Raw genomic sequence first — 19,449 nt, forward strand, 5'->3', positions numbered from 1 at the left:
ACATTTCTTGATATTGACATTACAACTGGACTGGATGTTATGGCACAATTTGCTCAATCTGCTCAAGAGGCACTATATTTGCAACCCACACAATGTTAAATGCTATATTCAAAAGGTGGGTTATCATTTATCATCATATGAGCTATAGCCCATATGAGATATATTTTTCTCTTGCAGTTTAAGCAAAATATTGTAGACAGGTAAAGAACAACTGGTCGAATGCATTTAAAACGGGTGTTTTACTGTTGTCCCACTCCCCACATGGAAAGGAAATCCATATCGGCAAATATAGCCTATATATAATGTATTCTGCATATATCCATGTTCATATAAACTACAGTATGTTCATATACAGTATATCTATTATGTATAAGAAATATATGTGACAGCTGTGGCATGTGGCTGCCACAGCTGTGGCACATGTGGCATATAAAAATATGTTCATATTATTGGTTTAAAAAGGTACAATAAAGCAAATAAATTTGAAAATAGACAATCTACAAGCTCACGTGTCTCATCGAGCTTGTAGTTTGTCTATTTTCAAATGGCCGAAATTTATTTAAGTACAATACTATATACATAGCTACTTTCCACCACTGTTGAATAATAACCAGTCATTATTTAAACATGAATATCTCTGTATTCCGGGACCCCCCCGGCCGTGCCAAGGGGGAGGGGGCCCTGCCGGCCAAGCTACTCAGCAGTGGGGGAATAGGGGGGGGGGGGGCAGACTTAACAGGTTCTGGGTTCTGGTTATATGGAAACGGAAGCAGAACTTGGTTCTGGAACTACACATGGTTCTTGGTAGTTCTGGGTCCTGGAAAGTTCTGGTTCTGGTTCTGGTTCCACCCCATAGTGGAAAAGGGGCCTTAGTACTACCTCAAAAGCAGGGCCGAAAAAAGGTTCTGAGAACCTGGTCTGAAACCGTGCCGTACCGCGCTGTGCGCTGTGCGCTGTGGAAACAAACCCAGAACTAAAAAAATAGGTTCAGGTTCTGGAAAGTTCTGGTTCCACCTTGCTAGTGGAAAAGGGGCCTTAGAGTATACTCTATGGACGGTCAGCATGCTCAGAATGAAAACATCCGGTGTGGAGCGTATAAGAGGCCGCCCGGGCGGAAACAAACACTTTGAACAGATCGGTTCCGTCTCTACAGTTCCTACTCCACTGTGCGCTTCTGTCTGTCTGCGGAGGTTTACGGTAAAACAGCGACGCCCTGTGGGTGCATGTGCTCATTACATTACATCACTGGTATGAAAAACTCAGCTCCACTGGTTTATTTGATTCAACGTTTCGATCCCTTAGGATCTTCTTCAGGAATAGTGTGACAGGGAATGGGTGTGTACCTATATACAGGAAGGGGTACAACTGATTGGCTCTAACGATGGGTGGTGACTCATGCCACCTAAGCCCAAACCAATTAGCCAGTTTACAATGTCACAATAATAATAATAAACATGACAGGTTTAAATATACACAAATACAAAAATACAACAGGTACAGAATGTGTACACAATATGCAATATTTAAGCACAATAATACACATTGATTTCAGGATAGGACACAAAAAGATTGTCATGGATAACAAAAATCTAATTTGAAATTCCAGATGACTCATTTATTAATTGTTTGGTGTTGAAAATAAAAAAGGGATAAAGTCCCAAAGCTCCTAGTGAGGAAGCTGAGACCATTACTTTAATTATCACCAATTGTGTCCGATGCTGAGAACAAATGAGGATGAGGACTAGTAGTTCTTCAGGAGGGGCACTCCATCAGAGTACATCATCCGACAACCTACAGATAAGGAAGAGAACATGTGAGATACAAATAGTACAACAGGTGAGTGCCTAAACATAATAAAGTGTGGGGCATGCACACTGTACTACTGCAAGAGTTAAAATCATGTTAAAAACCTTCAAGTAAAAATGGGGATAAATTCACCACAAATGTACTCAAAGGTATACTGGATTGAGAGACTCATAATAAATGTACAATTATAGGAATGGTCTGATGTCGAAAGACTCATTCACCCCTCGTGCGCGAGAGAGATCAATATAATATTATAATTATAATATTATAATAATAATCAGCTGAATGATATGCATGCGGACATCCATGATCCTCCGACTGTAAATGATAATGTGAAAAATCTAATTAATTATACATCATTTGGAAGTCCCTGACATGAGAAAAACTGGATTAAACTGATATGAACTAAATTATATGATACTGACCATGACACTGACATGATACTGGCCATGATACTGACATGATACTGACATGATACTGACCATGATACTGACATGATACTGACATGATACTGACATGATACTGACATGATACTGACATGATACTGACCATGATACTGACATGATACTGACATGATACTGACCATGATACTGACCATGATACTGACATGATACTGACATGATACTGGCCATGATACTGACATGATACTGACCATGATACTGACATGATACTGACATGATACTGGCCATGATACTGACCATGATACTGACATGATACTGACATGATACTGGCCATGATACTGACATGATACTGACATGATACTACCATGATACTGACATGATACTGACATGATACTGACCATGATACTGACCATGATACTGACCATGATACTAACATGACACTGACATGATACTGACATGATACTGACATGATACTGACCATGATACTGACATGATACTGACCATGATACTGACATGATTAAAAAAAAATATATATATATATATATATATAAATAATAATATTTATATTAATATAAATAATAATAAAAAAATAATAATAAAAAAATAAATAATAATAAATAAATAAAATTATAAATAAATAAATAAATCATTGTGCCAACTAGTAGGCTAGGCATACTTTAATTTAATTAATTAATAACTTTCACAACTATTTATTTATTTATTATTTTATTTATTTATTATTTTATTTATTTATTATTTTATTTATTTACTTATTTTTATTTTCAGTATCATGTCAGTATCATGGCCAGTATCATGTCAGTATCATGGTCAGTATCATGTCAGTATCATGGCCAGTATCATGTCAGTATCATGGTCAGTATCATGTCAGTATCATGGTCAGTATCATGTCAGTATCATGGTCAGTATCATGTCAGTGTCATGGTCAGTATCATATCATTTAGTTCATATCAGTTTAATCCAGTTTTTCTCATGTCAGGGACTTCCAAATGATGTATAATTAATTAGATTTTTCACATTATCATTTACAGTCGGAGGATCATGGATGTCCGCATGCATATCATTCAACTGATATAATATTATATTGATCTCTCTCGCGCGCACACACACACACACACACACCCACACACACACACACACACACACACACACACACACACACACACACACACGGGGGGGGATTGTGTTTTATCTATCTATAAACATAGGCTATCTACTGTCTTTCAACTTTTGCTATGAGGTTCATCGATAGGCCTACATGAACGCAATAAACCAATTGCGCATCTGCTTAAACTGCCTGTTTTCTCTCAGCTCAAGCCAGCTTGAGTGACAGGTACCTTGTACACGCCCACTTTCTCAAAAAAAGCAGCTTCGAAATGAGTTTAGCTTTGCTCTTATTTCCAGCTTTGGCCGGTCGGAACGGGGCTTTATAACTCTATGGTTCAGCTCCAGCTTTCAAGTTGAGTTTTGGTGAGCATGAAAGCAAAGCAAAAAAAAAAAAGCTGTTCATTCCAAGCTTCAAAGCTCAAAAGCTGCTCTGCATAGAGATAACATGGGACCACGAAGCCAAAGCAGAAGCTAGCTTGGGCGGTGGAAACGGGGCTTAAGTCATTTTTTGGCGAAATTGAGATTTCTGCATACAGGTGATCTCCTGGGGCTGCTGCATCGTTCTGGATCATCGCCTATGTCCTCAGCCAATCACAAAGCTCACAATCTTCAAAAATGATGATCTGCCTAAGTCACTTGTGTGATTTGAGCATTTTTACGTTGCCGCCTAACTCACTTTGTGTGACTTGGGCATTTTTACATTGCATACACAGCAAACAACAGTTACTCTAATAGACCCCCAGGTGTTTAGTATGGAGTTAACATTACTCTAACAGACCCCCAGGTGTTTAGTATGGAGTTAACATTACTCTAATAGACCCCCAGGTGTTTAGTATGGAGTTAACATTATTCTAATAGACCCCCAGGTGTTCTGTATGGAGTTAACATTACTCTAATAGACCCCAGGTGTTTAGTATGGAGTTAACATCACTCTAATAGACCCCCAGGTGTTTAGTATGTAGTTAACATTACTCTAACAGACCCCCAGGTGTTTAGTATGGAGTTAACATTACTCTAACAGACCCCCAGGTGTTCTGTATGGAGTTAACATCACTCTAATAGACCCCCAGGTGTTTAGTATGGAGTTAACATTACTCTAATAGACCCCCAGGTGTTTAGTATGGAGTTAACATTACTCTAATAGACCCCCAGGTGTTTAGTATGGAGTTAACATCACTCTAATAGACCCCCAGGTGTTTAGTATGGAGTTAACATCACTCTAATAGACCCCCAGGTGTTTAGTATGGAGTTAACATCACTCTAATAGACCCCCAGGTGTTCTGTATGGAGTTAACATTACTCTAACAGACCCCCAGGTGTTTAGTATGGAGTTAACATTACTCTAACAGACCCCCAGGTGTTTAGTATGGAGTTAACATTACTCTAATAGACCCCCAGGTGTTCTGTATGGAGTTAACATTACTCTAACAGACCCCCAGGTGTTTAGTATGGAGTTAACATCACTCTAATAGACCCCCAGGTGTTTAGTATGGAGTTAACATCACTCTAATAGACCCCCAGGTGTTCTGTATGGAGTTAACATTACTCTAACAGACCCCCAGGTGTTTAGTATGGAGTTAACATTACTCTAACAGACCCCCAGGTGTTTAGTATGGAGTTAACATCACTCTAATAGACCCCCAGGTGTTCTGTATGGAGTTAACATTACTCTAACAGACCCCAAGGTGTTTAGTATGGAGTTAACATTACTCTAATAGACCCCCAGGTGTTTAGTATGGAGTTAACATCACTCTAATAGACCCCCAGGTGTTCTGTATGGAGTTAACATTACTCTAACAGACCCCCAGGTGTTTAGTATGGAGTTAACATTACTCTAATAGACCCCCAGGTGTTTAGTATGGAGTTAACATCACTCTAATAGACCCCCAGGTGTTCTGTATGGAGTTAACATTACTCTAATAGACCCCCAGGTGTTCTGTATGGAGTTAACATTACTCTAACAGACCCCCAGGTGTTTAGTATGGAGTTAACATCACTCTAATATACCCCCAGGTGTTCTGTATGGAGTTAACATTACTCTAACAGACCCCCAGGTGTTTAGTATGGAGTTAACATCACTCTAATATACCCCCAGGTGTTCTGTATGGAGTTAACATTACTCTAATAGACCCCCAGGTGTTTAGTATGGAGTTAACATTACTCTAATAGACCCCCAGGTGTTTAGTATGGAGTTAACATCACTCTAATAGACCCCCAGGTGTTCTGTATGGAGTTAACATTACTCTAACAGACCCCCAGGTGTTTAGTATGGAGTTAACATTACTCTAATAGACCCCCAGGTGTTTAGTATGGAGTTAACATCACTCTAATAGACCCCCAGGTGTTCTGTATGGAGTTAACATTACTCTAACAGACCCCCAGGTGTTTAGTATGGAGTTAACATTACTCTAATAGACCCCCAGGTGTTTAGTATGGAGTTAACATCACTCTAATAGACCCCCAGGTGTTTAGTATGGAGTTAACATCACTCTAATAGACCCCCAGGTGTTTAGTATGGAGTTAACATCACTCTAATAGACCCCCAGGTGTTTAGTATGGAGTTAACATCACTCTAATAGACCCCCAGGTGTTTAGTATGGAGTTAACATCACTCTAATAGACCCCCAGGTGTTTAGTATGGAGTTAACATCACTCTAATAGACCCCCAGGTGTTTAGTATGGAGTTAACATCACTCTAATAGACCCCCAGGTGTTTAGTATGGAGTTAACATTACTCTAATAGACCCCCAGGTGTTTAGTATTGAGTTAACATTACTCTAATAGACCCCCAGGTGTTTAGTATGGTAACATCACTCTAATAGACCCCCAGGTGTTTAGTATGGAGTTAACATCACTCTAATAGACCCCCAGGTGTTTAGTATGGAGTTAACATCACTCTAATAGACCCCCAGGTGTTTAGTATGGAGTTAACATTACTCTAATAGACCCCCAGGTGTTTAGTATGGAGTTAACATCACTCTAATAGACCCCCAGGTGTTTAGTAGACATGTATTAAAAAATGCCTAAGTCACAGATTATTTTCTTGAAAATGGCCTAAGTCACTTTTTTTTGTTATGGAATGACTCTCATGTTTATCTTTTTGTAAAAAACATTTTGTTAACCCCTCAGGAAACCATTGTAAAAATCTGCATTAAAAACTCTTACATACTTGCGAGAAAATGTGTTTTTCCTTATTATCCGAAAATCATAAAAAATGACTTATGCATTTATCCTATGAGGCTAACGACATGCCGTTTTCGACGCGCGTCACTGTCGTACGGATGAAATACACATCGGCTGTTTTCGACGACTGCGCAGCCGCAGTGCCGAGTCACAGAAGACTAGCTAGCCGCTAGCCGCTAGCTGAGCAGCTAGCTAGTAGCTGTGTCTCTTCATGACGTAAAAAAGACACTTTATTTGTTGTAAAACTTGCTTTATTTGAATCGACAGTTTATGTTAAATAATCTTCTATTTTTTAGAACAACAATAAAACACTTAAACACGTATTAATACCCATGAAGATAGATAAATTGACTAAACACAGACTTGACGGACTGACTGTAAAACACTGTTGTACGGAAGAAGTATAGTTCTACAGCTGTCAGTAAAATTCCACCACCAGATGGCGTTAATACTCACTTTTCCATGCATTCTGCAACACACGCAGCTCAAAGCACTGGTTCCATATTTACGGCTCTAGCAGTGATTCTCAACCCGTTTCATTTCAAGGACCCCCGGTTTTACATGCGTTAGTCTACGGACCCCCATTTAATGGCATTTATATCTCTGAGACCCCCATTTACATTGTAATATCAATGTTCATTTAACTCTGAGAGTGTACAAATGGAACCAAATGGACCTGTCTGATTGATTGTTTGACATTGACATATTGCAGAATTACAGTAGCCTACATTTCAAGCACAACTCAAAACAAAACTGTTAACTGTGGACGACACCATAAAGCAGTGGTTCCCAAACCTTTTCATGTCAAGGACCCCCAAATAAACACCAGTAGAATTCATAGTTTTATAATTATTATCGTTATAAACTTCATAGTTAGGCTATATAATTAGTATCGTTATAAACACCAGCAGCTAGAATGCATAGTTGTGTATTCTGCATGTGTCCGTGCATGGTCACCACAAGGCGGCAAATATTTTGCGTGTATGTTCTAAATGTTACAGTCATTGTTGTGGCGAAGCAACGTGTGTGTGTGTGTGTGTGTGTGTGTGTGCGTGCGTGTCCAAATGGACCCATATTGTATTGATCAAAGTTTGCCCGTTATCTCTTATAGAGGGTATGCACATGCATAAAGTGAATGGCAAATCGAGTGGAAGACTGAGTGACAAAGTTAATTTAATGTTGTTTAAAGTAATTTAATGCAATCAAATAGGACTTTTCTGTTTGGATGTATGGGCTGTCAAGGCCAGAAAGTAGTTTTTTGCCACTCAGTGGGGCAGTGGGCATTCCTGCATAACTTACAGTTATGATGATGATGATGTCACGTGCATATATACCCTCTATTATCTTATTGGTCCTTGAGCTTTATCACATTCTACACATTTTATCTAGATTTACATACATAGCATCCATCTAGATGTAGATCTGTTATCTCTCTTATTAGTCCGGGAGCATTATATCACATATCTAGATGTCTCATCATACATTATCTGTTATCTCCCCTATTAGTTTTATCTATATATAATATTAAACACATGCAAAATAACTGACTAACTAAAAATAACGAATTAACGAAAACAAATAACTATAAACCAACTAATTAAAAATATTATTCATTATTTATTTATACATTTAATAATATTATTTCACGCTTTCCATCGGTACATTTATGAACCGTGGTATGACGGTGTAGAAAATAGCAGATCTACAAGCGCACAAGGCGTCGCGGATGCAACGCATTGGGGGGTTTGTAGATCTGCTATTTGTTGAACAAAATGGACCCTGACCCACCCACCCCCTTTTTCCCCTCACTATAGACTAGAGTATGTTTTTTCCTTTTTACCTCCTCTAAATGTTATGATGAATTGAACATGGTGGACCCTCATGTAAAAAGTGTAGGGACCGCGGCCGCGTCAATGCGCTTGTCGTTGACTTCTCCGCGTGTACAGGAAAAAGCAAAAAAACGCAGTTCTCATTGAAAATGAAGTATAGGCGCCTTAAATCACTGCTCGTTTGAAAACACCTTTAGACGCATTAAGGGCCCTTAATGCTATGAATGATTATGGAACATCTTTCATTATACACTCTATATTATTATTATTACAATATTAGACCTAAACATGGTCAGGGTAGATTTCTCATCAATACAATACGATAAATATTGCACAACGTGAGCAAAAAGTACAATCCTGGGTCGAGACCAATTCTATGCAGAATTACAACTCAATACGACACATTTTATGTTCAACCTTTTCTTTGAAATTTAAACACCGGCAACTAATACAAAAATAAAACACCAGTACATTCACAGTCAAATACTTGAACTCTGAAGAGTGTAGTAATGGAACCAAATGAACCCTGATGGGTCCAATTTTGGTTAAATTAACACCAACAAAGAGTGGACAGATGTTCACTCACACTTCACTTTTCATTACACACTTTGGACTTAAGGTTGGCCCATTCTGGGCGGGAACCCCTTTTGGTGTTTTAAGCATCATGTTACACTTTAGCTATTGAAAAATAGCAGATCTACAAGCTCATAGGCACTCGGTGCTTGTAGATCTATTTTTGGAGAAAAAATCAATCGAGAAAATGTGGTGCAAATCTTTGAATATATATCCTTTCAGAGCGAATGTTTTTAACTCATATCTTTGCTTCTGGGGGGGGGGGTTCAGATGGGGGGTTGGTTGGTGGCCGACAACATAGCCTATAGATTTTAACTGAACATCTATAGCAATCATTACTATCATTGCAATGTAAAGCTTTACACTTTTTGGTTTACAATAAATACTTTTGTTTCGTCCAAAAATCCATCTTTTAAATCTGTGGTTCCCAAAGTGGGGTCCGGGGACCCCCAGGGGTCCTTGGGGGAGTTCCAGGGGGTCCCCAGCTAAATGATAGTTAGGAACCAAATGGAACCCTTATGGGTCTGTAACTCTGAGAGTGTAACACATGGAACTAAATGGTACTCTCTAATTGTGCAAAGCAACTCGACACATCATCAAATTTGTACACTCTCAGAGTTAAATTAACATTGATTTTACAATATAAATTGGGGGTCCCAGGGAGAGAAACCCCATTAAACGGGGGTCCGTAGACTAATGCATGTCAAACTGGGGGTCCTTGACATTAAACGGGTTGCGAATAAAATCTCTTATGGGGGTCTCTGGCATATCTTTTAAATAATCTTCTCTTATGGGGGTCCCTGGCATATCTTTTCAAATGGGGGTCCACGGGAAATAATTGTGTCAATTTGAGGACATGAATAAGTTTGGGAACCACTGTTTTATACATATATTATGAAGTACAGATTGTGCTTAAAGCAGTGCCATTGTAGCGCTGAACTGTATACGGCAACATAGAAAGGTGAAATAGTTTGACTCAACACAGTGATTGGCATAATATGCATTATGTATATCATAATATATGGTATACATTATATAATTATAATATAATATGTGACCAGATTTGACTGAGAGCCTGCTGCCATCGCGCAAACTCCAGCTTTTCACCAATGGAGAAAAGCTTATTTAAAAAAAAAAAAGTTAATAGCACAGGCAGACTCTTCACATACTAGAGCATGTCTGAAATAAGTGTCAGAGCTGAAATAGACATGTAAATATGAAAGGGCGCTGTAACTGTCCCAGCAATGGGTATTTTGTATTTTACTATTTTCTATCTATTTTCTATTCTATTTTGTATTGCTAATGTGAACATTAGAGGTACATTTCTGGGGTACATTGTATTTACATGCCGTGTGTGGTGCCTGGTCAATTATGACGTGTTGAGGGCGTGCAGGAAGAGCCTGTATTAATGGCACCGTTCTGAGCTGGCTCAGGCAGTTCAAGCTAAGTAGCAGGGGGAGAGGATCTCTGCTCACGCCACAAAGAGTGGCCGTAAATATAAATATAAGAGAATCGAGAGTAGCTCCTAAAATAATTGGCAGAAGGCGCACACGGTACGTTACATGTTGGTTTCTTTGTTTGTAAAGTGTTGTCGTTCCGTTGATGTTTGTTTAAGTTTCATTGTGTTTGTTTACCATAAATCCGGAAGTCATGATTGACCAAGTTACAACAAGGACATTCAAAATGCATATTTCATGGTGCTTAAAAGAATATTTGTATGTTTTGTGTTACAGTTTTCACGGTGTCAACTTTGGGAAATAAAACCCTTTTGAGACAGCAGTTTGGAGCGTTGTAAATTTCTGCCGGATAGGAGCCGCTACAGGCGCGCCTCCGCGTCTTGGCCGACGTCTCCACGTACTGGACGGCCCATTCGGCGGCTCGGCTCGTCACCTCGTCGGCCGACACCTGCCGCCGATCCTCCAGGTCCGACTTGTTCCCCACGAGCAGGAGAGGAATTCCCTCCTCCTCCCCCTTCACACGCAGGATCTGCTCCCTGAGGCGCGTGCGTGCGCGCACACACACACACACACACACACACACACACACACACACACACACACACACACACACACACACACACACACACACACACACACACACACACACACACACACACACACACACACACACACACACACACACACACACACACACACACACACACACACACACACACACACACACACACACACATTTTACAAGAAACTTCTTGAACACAAACAGTAGTGGATGCGCAAACTTGAGAAAACTCTATAACAAGTGCTTCAGATACAGATCACGGGTACAGAAAGCATCGCCTTCTCCATATATGGCGACTGCCAAATATTGCAGACACTGAACAGAATTTTGCCGATGCCTTAGCTCTCGGCTTGGGCATGCCTGCAATCTGCAGGCCCCTCACGACTGATTTGTGGAGGCTTCCAAATATGAACACAAGTAGTTTACATCTGTAGCCAAGCTGCATAATAGCATCCTTAATACGCTGGTACCTTGGTAAGGAATGCCTCTTCCATACTGTGGTCAAATGTACATGCCACTTCCAAAATGGTCACTTCTCTACTGTCCTCATCAACAACAACAATATCTGGTGTATTAGCTGTGACATCTGAAAAAGCATCATTTTCATTATTGTGCATGAACACGGCAGTTGAGACACTTATACATTTTGGCAGATGATGAAACATATGAACTTATGTCCTTAGCTAATAGGTCAACAATTCTGTCGTGCCGAGCAATGTACATCCCCTTATATACATAGCAGCCATTAAGAATATGTGACAGTGTTTCTGTAACTGGAGTGTGGTCATGGTGCAGACAATGAGGAGGAAACGTGTTAGGGTACCACAGAGAGAGATTGAGTCTGGTTGGAAGGACCTGTAATCTGGCTTTGACTGTAAAGGTGACTATGTCCTCATCGACTGCATAATTCTTGAATATTGTATGAGATACGGTGTGGTCTGCATCGGGAAGGCAAGCTAGCTTCCCCTGTAGTTTTAAACCAGTCCAGTGTTGTTGTTGTTTTTGCTGTTGTAGCATTATAAGGTACCTCCGTGCATTGACTGGTGATACATGGTGTTCCGTATCAATTACAGTATACAGTACTCCTTACTGAGATCGAACAGCTGGTAATAATGTCCTCAGAAACTGCTACAGATTGAGAGTCAGGTCGAACCCAGCACAGAGATACTCCAGTTCTCACACAGAGGTCATTGAGGTCAGGCCAATCTGACGACACCCCAAACCCAGTAGCATGTGAGTCCATTTTAAGGTTGGGCCCCAGGAAACTTGGCTCGCCCTCTGCTGCCAGGACGGCACTTTACGCCGTTTCATATCTAGAAACAGAGAAGATCTAGAAAGTTCCCTGACAGTCGTGTCATCACTGTTTAGCATGTTTATCAAGTGAGCCAGCCTTGTGGCGTTATATATCCACTCCACGTTCGGCACGCCAAACCCAACGTCCTGTTTGGACTGGAAAATAATGTCTCTGGTGGTGTGGGTGTTGAGCCCGAACCACTTCCTCACAGAGTGAACTACACTGTCATTTAGATCACTAAGTGTTTTACATGCCAGATGAACGTTGGAGAAGAGGTGTTGTACTCTAGTCAGGGCAACCTGCCTGATAGCCTCCAACTTCATCAGCAGTGGTAGTGGTGAAGTGTCAATCAGGTTCAGCCTAGCTGTAAACTCAGATGTAATGTACTCAACCTGTTCTTTCCATTCCCCTGCAATATTAAACCTATGCCCTAGGTAGTTGTATGACTCATGTAGGTCATACACACGTATGGGCTGTGAGTTGATGGTGAACTCAGGGGTTTTGTCAGCCTTAGACTTATACCAGCGGTTGCCACCACTAGGCCTCTGGTAGAGAACAGCACACTTAGTGTGTTTTGCCTCTAGACCGGACCAGTCCAGAAATCTATCTGTTCTAGCGAGCATGTTTTTAATAACACTCTCTTCCCGAGAGGCTAACTGTACGTCGTCCTCATAACCCTGGATGGGGTTTGGGGACAGCACATTGGGTGGGGCACAGTCACACAACCACTTAATCCACCCATTGATGGCAAGAACAAAGTTAATGGCACTCCATGGGCAGCCTGTTGTAATGCCTACTTGGAGAGGTTTTGGTCTGTCAGCTGTTTCCCACAGATGACTTGTATGAATGATGTTTCATACACATCCCTAATAATGTCAATAAATACCCCAGGTAGATGTATTGATTCTAAGGCATTAATCATTACATTATGGGTCAGAGAACCAAAAGCATCAAGGAAATCCAGGAATACAGAGTATAATTGACAGGATTCATGTTTAAAATCATCGATCCCAGTTTTAAGACAGAAAACATGTTCATTCATCCCCTGTCTATTTATGTATGCTTTCTGCTTAGGTGACAAGATGCCATTGTCTGTCAGCCAGGGAAGCACACGAGACAGGATACATTTCATGAACACTTTATAGATGGTGGGGAGGAGGGAAATGTCTCTCCATGTAGATGGATCATCAGGTACATTGTCTTTTTTTTGGGATACGGTGAATCATGGCTCCTTTCCAGGATTCGGGCACTCTCTTATTGTCCAGGCAGACATTAAAGATGGATGTTAATTTCTCACATGACTGTGCAGTCTTAAGACTTTCATAGGTTACCCCATCTATGCCACTAGCCCTGTCATTTGGTAGGCTGTGCAAAACAGACCCTACTTCATCAGGTGTAAAGTGGGAGGTGATGGGAAAGGCAGCGGGCCGTACTGGTTGTAGGCTATTTTCCCACGGTGGTAATGGGAGTGGATCACTGATCATTGTCTGGCTGCGACATTTATTTTCATAGTGGTTTTTAACCATCGTGACGTCACTGGGGCAGGGAGGCGGGTCGGGGTACTCGCTGTCATTTAGAATGATCTGAATCGCTTTCGATCGTCTGTGCTGCCACAAGAAGGAAAGTTTGTTCCTACTCACACGTTTGTGGCGCACCCGGGTTGTACTGGAGCTGAGCTGGGGCTGAATTATGTCACGTACGTAACACAATTGCCCCTCGATCCATTCCGCAGCGGTAGATTGACTCAGAGCCTCGGGGAGGGGGCGGCTGAGAGGAAACCTTTTCAGGATCCGCATCACTCACACACACACACACACACACACACACACACACTAGGGCATTCATCCTTTTTTTATCGATTTATCGATAAATTATCACGAGTCGACTCGCAGCAGCGCGAGTCGAAAGTTGAGCTTTATTTTCTTTTTTTTCCCCCTTTTTTCATGAGATTGTGTGTGTGGGACACGGAATGCAAAACCTGATTGGCTTACTTTCATATTTATCATATTGTTTGCTCTATGTGTGCGTGTGTACAGAATTCAAACTGTAGCATTGATTATTGTCACGGACAGAAGTCATTCATTCACTTTGCATATGCACTGGAGTGCACTCGCCTATTATGCATTGCATTCAGAACGCGCCCTTAATTAAAAACCAAATGCAGCTGTGTAGGCTATGTGGCTCTCAGCGCGCGGTGTCCCACTATTGAGACTGGCTGAAGTCTGTTTGAACTGCGCTGTGTCAGAGAAGTAACAGATAGAAGCACGCAAACGTTACCCCCAAACGATATCCCCCTCACCTCCGTGCTGGAAATATAACGTCTGGGTTCCCGAGGCTACATTCATGCTGACGCAATGACTGTCTGTTTCTGGCTAAGCTTTACGCGCAGGGCACATGAACCTCTCCGTCTCCGGTCAGTGCTGGTTGTTGTTTATTTGCATGGCTCAGAAAATGAGTAACAAACTAACATGAGAACGTTATCGAGTTGTGGAGGAGGAGGAGGAGGAGGAGAATAATAATGTTATATCTCTTATTGTGTTCTCGGGCCGCTGTGCTGCGCTGCTGCTGCGCTGTGTGCCAATACCACTACTTTACCTGGATCATCTTTTCATTTTGACATGATTCACATGAAATAATAATCCTGTACCGGAACTGCGTGTAGTGTTTGGTTTCATTAACGCGATCGTCACAAAATAGCCTACAGCTGCTGCTGCTAAAGATACCAAAGATTGGACATTTTTAAACGACGCAAAACGTAGAATTCCCCTCTTGCGTACCAGTGCCACGTGTCCCGCAGACCGGCACCGGTGTTTGGGAACCTCTGATATAGATGATACATCATACATGCACTGTGACTGTGTCATATGACATGCTCCGTATTTGAGCGCGCGGCACCTCCACCCGCCCCTGTTAAATCCCCCCCCGCCACCCCCCCCCCCCCCCCCCCCCCCGCCGCCAGAAACGATAAATCGATACGACCTCAACTTTACTGTCTGACAAGTCGACTGGGAAAAATCTCAAGTCATTAATGCCCTAACACACACACACACACACACACACACACACACACACACACACACACACACACACACACACACACACACACACACACACACACACACACACACACACACACACACACACACACACACACACACACACACACACACACACACAGATTAAGGTAAACTGTTTATGGTTAATTGCTTCTCTGTGGGTGGTAGGATCCTCCCCTATAAAGGGGAGACTGCAGGCAGAGCTAGTCAGTGATGCTCGGGCAGGCATCATGCTGACAGCCCAGTGAGAGAGCTGCTAGGGCCCAGTCCAGGGGCATAGCCTAGTGCAGTTTGGTTATTTTTCCTTTGTCCTAAGTTTTGCATTAGGTATTTTTGAGTTCTTCATTTTGTACTTTTGGCCAGTATTGTTTTTGCAGTTTGATATTCTTTCATCAATATCTGCACCGGAGCTAAAGTTGGGAGAAATAAAATCCACAAAAAGCATCGCTGACGTTTTTGGAGACTTGGCCCTCGGGCAACTTCACAATGTCCTTTTGCTTATTCCACTGTTGTGGATTTGAGAAATGTGTATTTGTACTGTATGTAATGATATTTCATTAATTGATCTAATGACCATGTTGTGTTGGTTCCACCCACTGACTACTAACGTGAGTACAGCATCTTGCAATGGGTCTGGTCCACAAGATTCGATACACCACTAGGATACCCATGTACCTGTCTAAATACTTCCTTAATGTAAACGAAGTCCACACCCACAACACCAGAGGGAGATTCGGCACAAACAAGGGACTAAATTATTTTCGCTCCTATGCCACCAAAATGTGGAACGCCCTACCAACAGTCATTAAGACATGTGAATCCCTTGACTCCTTCAAAACCGCTCTCAAAGGGCACCTACGGATGGCTGCAATTCGAAACTGGCCTCTGTAAAATCTGATGAATTGAACAATGTGGACCCTGTTGTAAACAAGTGTAATGCTTAATTGGGTCGTCCACTCACAGAACACAGTCTTTGTATTGAGTTTGTACTTGAAATGTACTGTAATTCTACAAACTACAAATATTTCAATCAATCAATCAAATGTCTATTTAAGTGGGTGGATCACTGACATCTTGAGTTTGACCAGATGAAGAGCCTAACCCTCTAGGTGGCGCTGTCCTACAGGAGGACAGTTATTAAACACATTTTTTGAGTGTAAAATCAGCCATTACGACGGCATCAAGGCCCGCCAAAATACATTTTAGTCGCCTAAAACAACCATAGATTTAGTCGACTGAAATCTTATGACATTTAGTCGACTAAAACTAGACTAACACCAAGACATTCCGGGTTGGCCCAGGCCGTAGCGTAACGGTCTGGGCAACGGACTGGTGATCCAGTCGCAGTGTGCCGCGGGTTCGACTCCCGGACCCGACACGGCCTTTACTGCATGTCATCCCCCCATCTCTCTCCCGTTTCCTGTCAGCCTACTGTCTGTCCCTTAAAAAATCAATAAAGGCGTAAGCCGCAAAAAAATATCTTAAAAAAAAAAAAAAAAGACATTCCGGGTCGACTAAAATGTGACTAAAAACTAAACGAAAACTATACATTCGAGAGACAAAAAGCGTCAAACTAAAAATCATTTAACCCATTTTGGGTGTTAGCATTACGCTATGCTTTAGCTATTGAAAAATAGCAGATCTACAAGCTCATAGCGCACCACCGAGTGGCGCGCTACGAGCTTGTAGGTCTGCTATTTTTGGAAAAATCGAAGAACGACTGACATAGAAACATAGCTTTTTCAGAAAACTGTCAGGATGTAGAAGAACATTTTTAGAATCTGATCTCAGGTCAGAATGGGTTAATTTTCCTGCGACAACAAAACCAACCGTCTCCCTCTCTCTCACCTGCGTGAGCACGGCGAGCGGCGGCTCGCTGCGCCGCGGCCTCATGACGTCGGTGGCCAGCGTGCGGTGGGAGAACTCGTCGCGTACGTCCAGGTAGGGGTATCCGTTCAGCGTGATGTGGGACTCGTAGATCCCTTCCTTCCCGAAGGCGTCGGCCACCCACTTACTGGTGACGGCGGCCGCCATCAGCGGCACGATGTACTCCAGCCCGCCGGTCAGCTCGAACATGATCACCACCAGGGACACCGTCATGCGCGTCACGCCCCCTGGTGGCGGGAGGTTAAAACAACATGGTGACAATCAGCATTTCTAGTTGAGGACCCCTGGCATAGTGAGTTCAAGGTTCAAGGTTGTCTTTATTTGTCTCTCTTGGGAGAAATGTGTCTTGGAGACAGAGTCACAGCTGCATACAAATAACAGACACGTTCACATACAGAGTCACATACAGAGTCACAGACAGAGTCACAGACAGAGTCACAGACAGAGTCACAGCTGCATACAAATAACAGACACGTTCACATACAGAGTCACATACAGAGTCACAGACAGAGTCACAGACAGAGTCACAGACAGAGTCACAGCTGCATACAAATAACAGACACGTTCACATACAGAGTCACATACAGAGTCACAGACAGAGTCACAGCTGCATACAAATAACAGACACGTTCACATACGAAAATGAAAAACACCATGAAACTCCCACATACACAAAACAGAGATATTGCACACATTCCCTTGATTAAGTGCAACTAGTCAATAAAGTGCTTTTGGCAATCCCTGAATCTCTGAGTCAGTAAAGTGCATTCGGCAATCTCTGATTGAGCATTTTGATTGACAGGGGAACAAAAGAGTGTTTAAATCTATTATACATATACCGTGGAGTTCTATACCTCCTACCGGATGGCATCAGCTCGTACTCTCGGTACAGTACATGCAAGGGGTCAGATACAATATTCAGAGCCTGTCTCACCACTGCTTGTTCAAAGATGGCCTGGGGAGTGATGGGGGGGCGGGGGGAGGGGTGGACATGCCCATGATCTTCCCAGACATATTTGCTAGCCTACTTATTTGAGATTTGTACTTCACTCACAGTTAGATTGCCAAACCAGCTGGACATACCGTATCTTAGGATTGACTCTATACTAGCTCTGTAAAAGGTCAACATGATATTTCTACTGACTCCAAAAAGCCTAAGTCTTCTGATAAAGTGTAGACGTTGGTGTATCTTAGAACACAGTGTTGTAACATGCGTGTGCCAGCTCAGGTCCTCATCGATCTGTACTCCCAGATATTTATATGAGGGGACCTGTTTGATGTTATGGTCATGGACACTAATCATACTGTGGTCTCCTATGGACCTGGGGTCCACTATGACCTCCTCTGTTTTGTTTACATTTATTTTCAGATGGTGTAGATCACACCACTCTATAAACTTGTCTACTCCCTCTGTATGGCTGAGGATGTTATTATCACTCTTGAGCAGACTCAGTATCACAGTGTCATCGGAGAACTTGATAACAAATTGATTTGGATGTGAGCTGACACAGTCGTCCGTATACAAGGTAAACAGAAAAGAGGAACTGACTGTTCCTTGAGGCACCCCTGTACTACTCAGTGTCTCCTCTGAGAACACCGAGTTAAATCTCACCCTCTGTGGTCTACTAGAGAGAAAAGAAAAATACCATTTAATTATAAAGGGGTTCACATTTAACTGAGCTAATTTACGCAACAGAATGTCTGGATGTGTAGTGTTAAAAGCCGAGCTGAAATCGATAAAAAGTAATCTGGCGTATGCCACCTTACTTTCCAGGTGTTTCAAAGTGAGATGAGCTACTGTAGATATTGCATCGCATGTACTGCGTTTCTTAGAGTCTATACAACACTCACCCAGACAGGCGGCGGCGCCCACCATGGCATAGAGTCCAGGGGTGACGCAGTCGGCTCCCGGGCGGCACCAGTTCTTGAAGATGATCCAGTCGTGGTGGTGGAACGCCATCTGCTCCACGGCGATGCCCACCATGCGCCCGGCGATGGCGCCCACCGCCATGCTGGGGATGAACAGGCCCGACGGGATCTGGGGGAGGGGGAGGGGCACATGGGGGAGGGGGAGACATGTGAGACATGAGACTGAACAATTTAAATTAATTTACGGCTCTGTTATCAAAGCAGACCTGGGCTTCCAGAACACCTCAACAGTGCCACAGGCTGATCACCTCCATGCCACGCCCCATTGATTGATTGATTGAAATATTTATTAACAGTTTGCAGAATTACAGTACATTTCAAGCACAAACTCAATACAAAGACTGTTA

At 42.2% G+C, this 19,449-nt stretch overlaps 2 protein-coding genes across 2 annotated transcripts in view; both read right to left on the reverse strand.

Moving 5' to 3' along the window:
• The window catches only part of LOC310865923 (post-GPI attachment to proteins factor 2-like), a gene marked incomplete at its 3' end in the record, with an annotated part of 295,033 nt that overhangs the window by 201,641 nt on the left and 73,943 nt on the right, over positions 1-19,449 (reverse strand).
• LOC310865208 (H(+)/Cl(-) exchange transporter 4-like) overlaps positions 1,742-19,449 on the reverse strand; it is a gene marked incomplete at both ends in the record, with an annotated part of 34,957 nt that continues 17,249 nt past the window's right edge. Inside the window, 5 exons of the mRNA XM_083774232.1 lie at positions 1,742-1,791; positions 10,738-10,910; positions 12,693-12,907; positions 17,135-17,400; positions 19,025-19,211. Of these exons, the coding sequence (XP_083630358.1) occupies positions 1,742-1,791; positions 10,738-10,910; positions 12,693-12,907; positions 17,135-17,400; positions 19,025-19,211 (891 nt within the window). The remainder of the gene's footprint in view (positions 1,792-10,737; positions 10,911-12,692; positions 12,908-17,134; positions 17,401-19,024; positions 19,212-19,449) is intronic.

The sequence above is a fragment of the Protomyctophum parallelum genome, assembly GCF_964188405.1.
Source record: "Protomyctophum parallelum genome assembly, chromosome: 10".
NCBI classification, from domain to species: domain Eukaryota; kingdom Metazoa; phylum Chordata; class Actinopteri; order Myctophiformes; family Myctophidae; genus Protomyctophum; species Protomyctophum parallelum.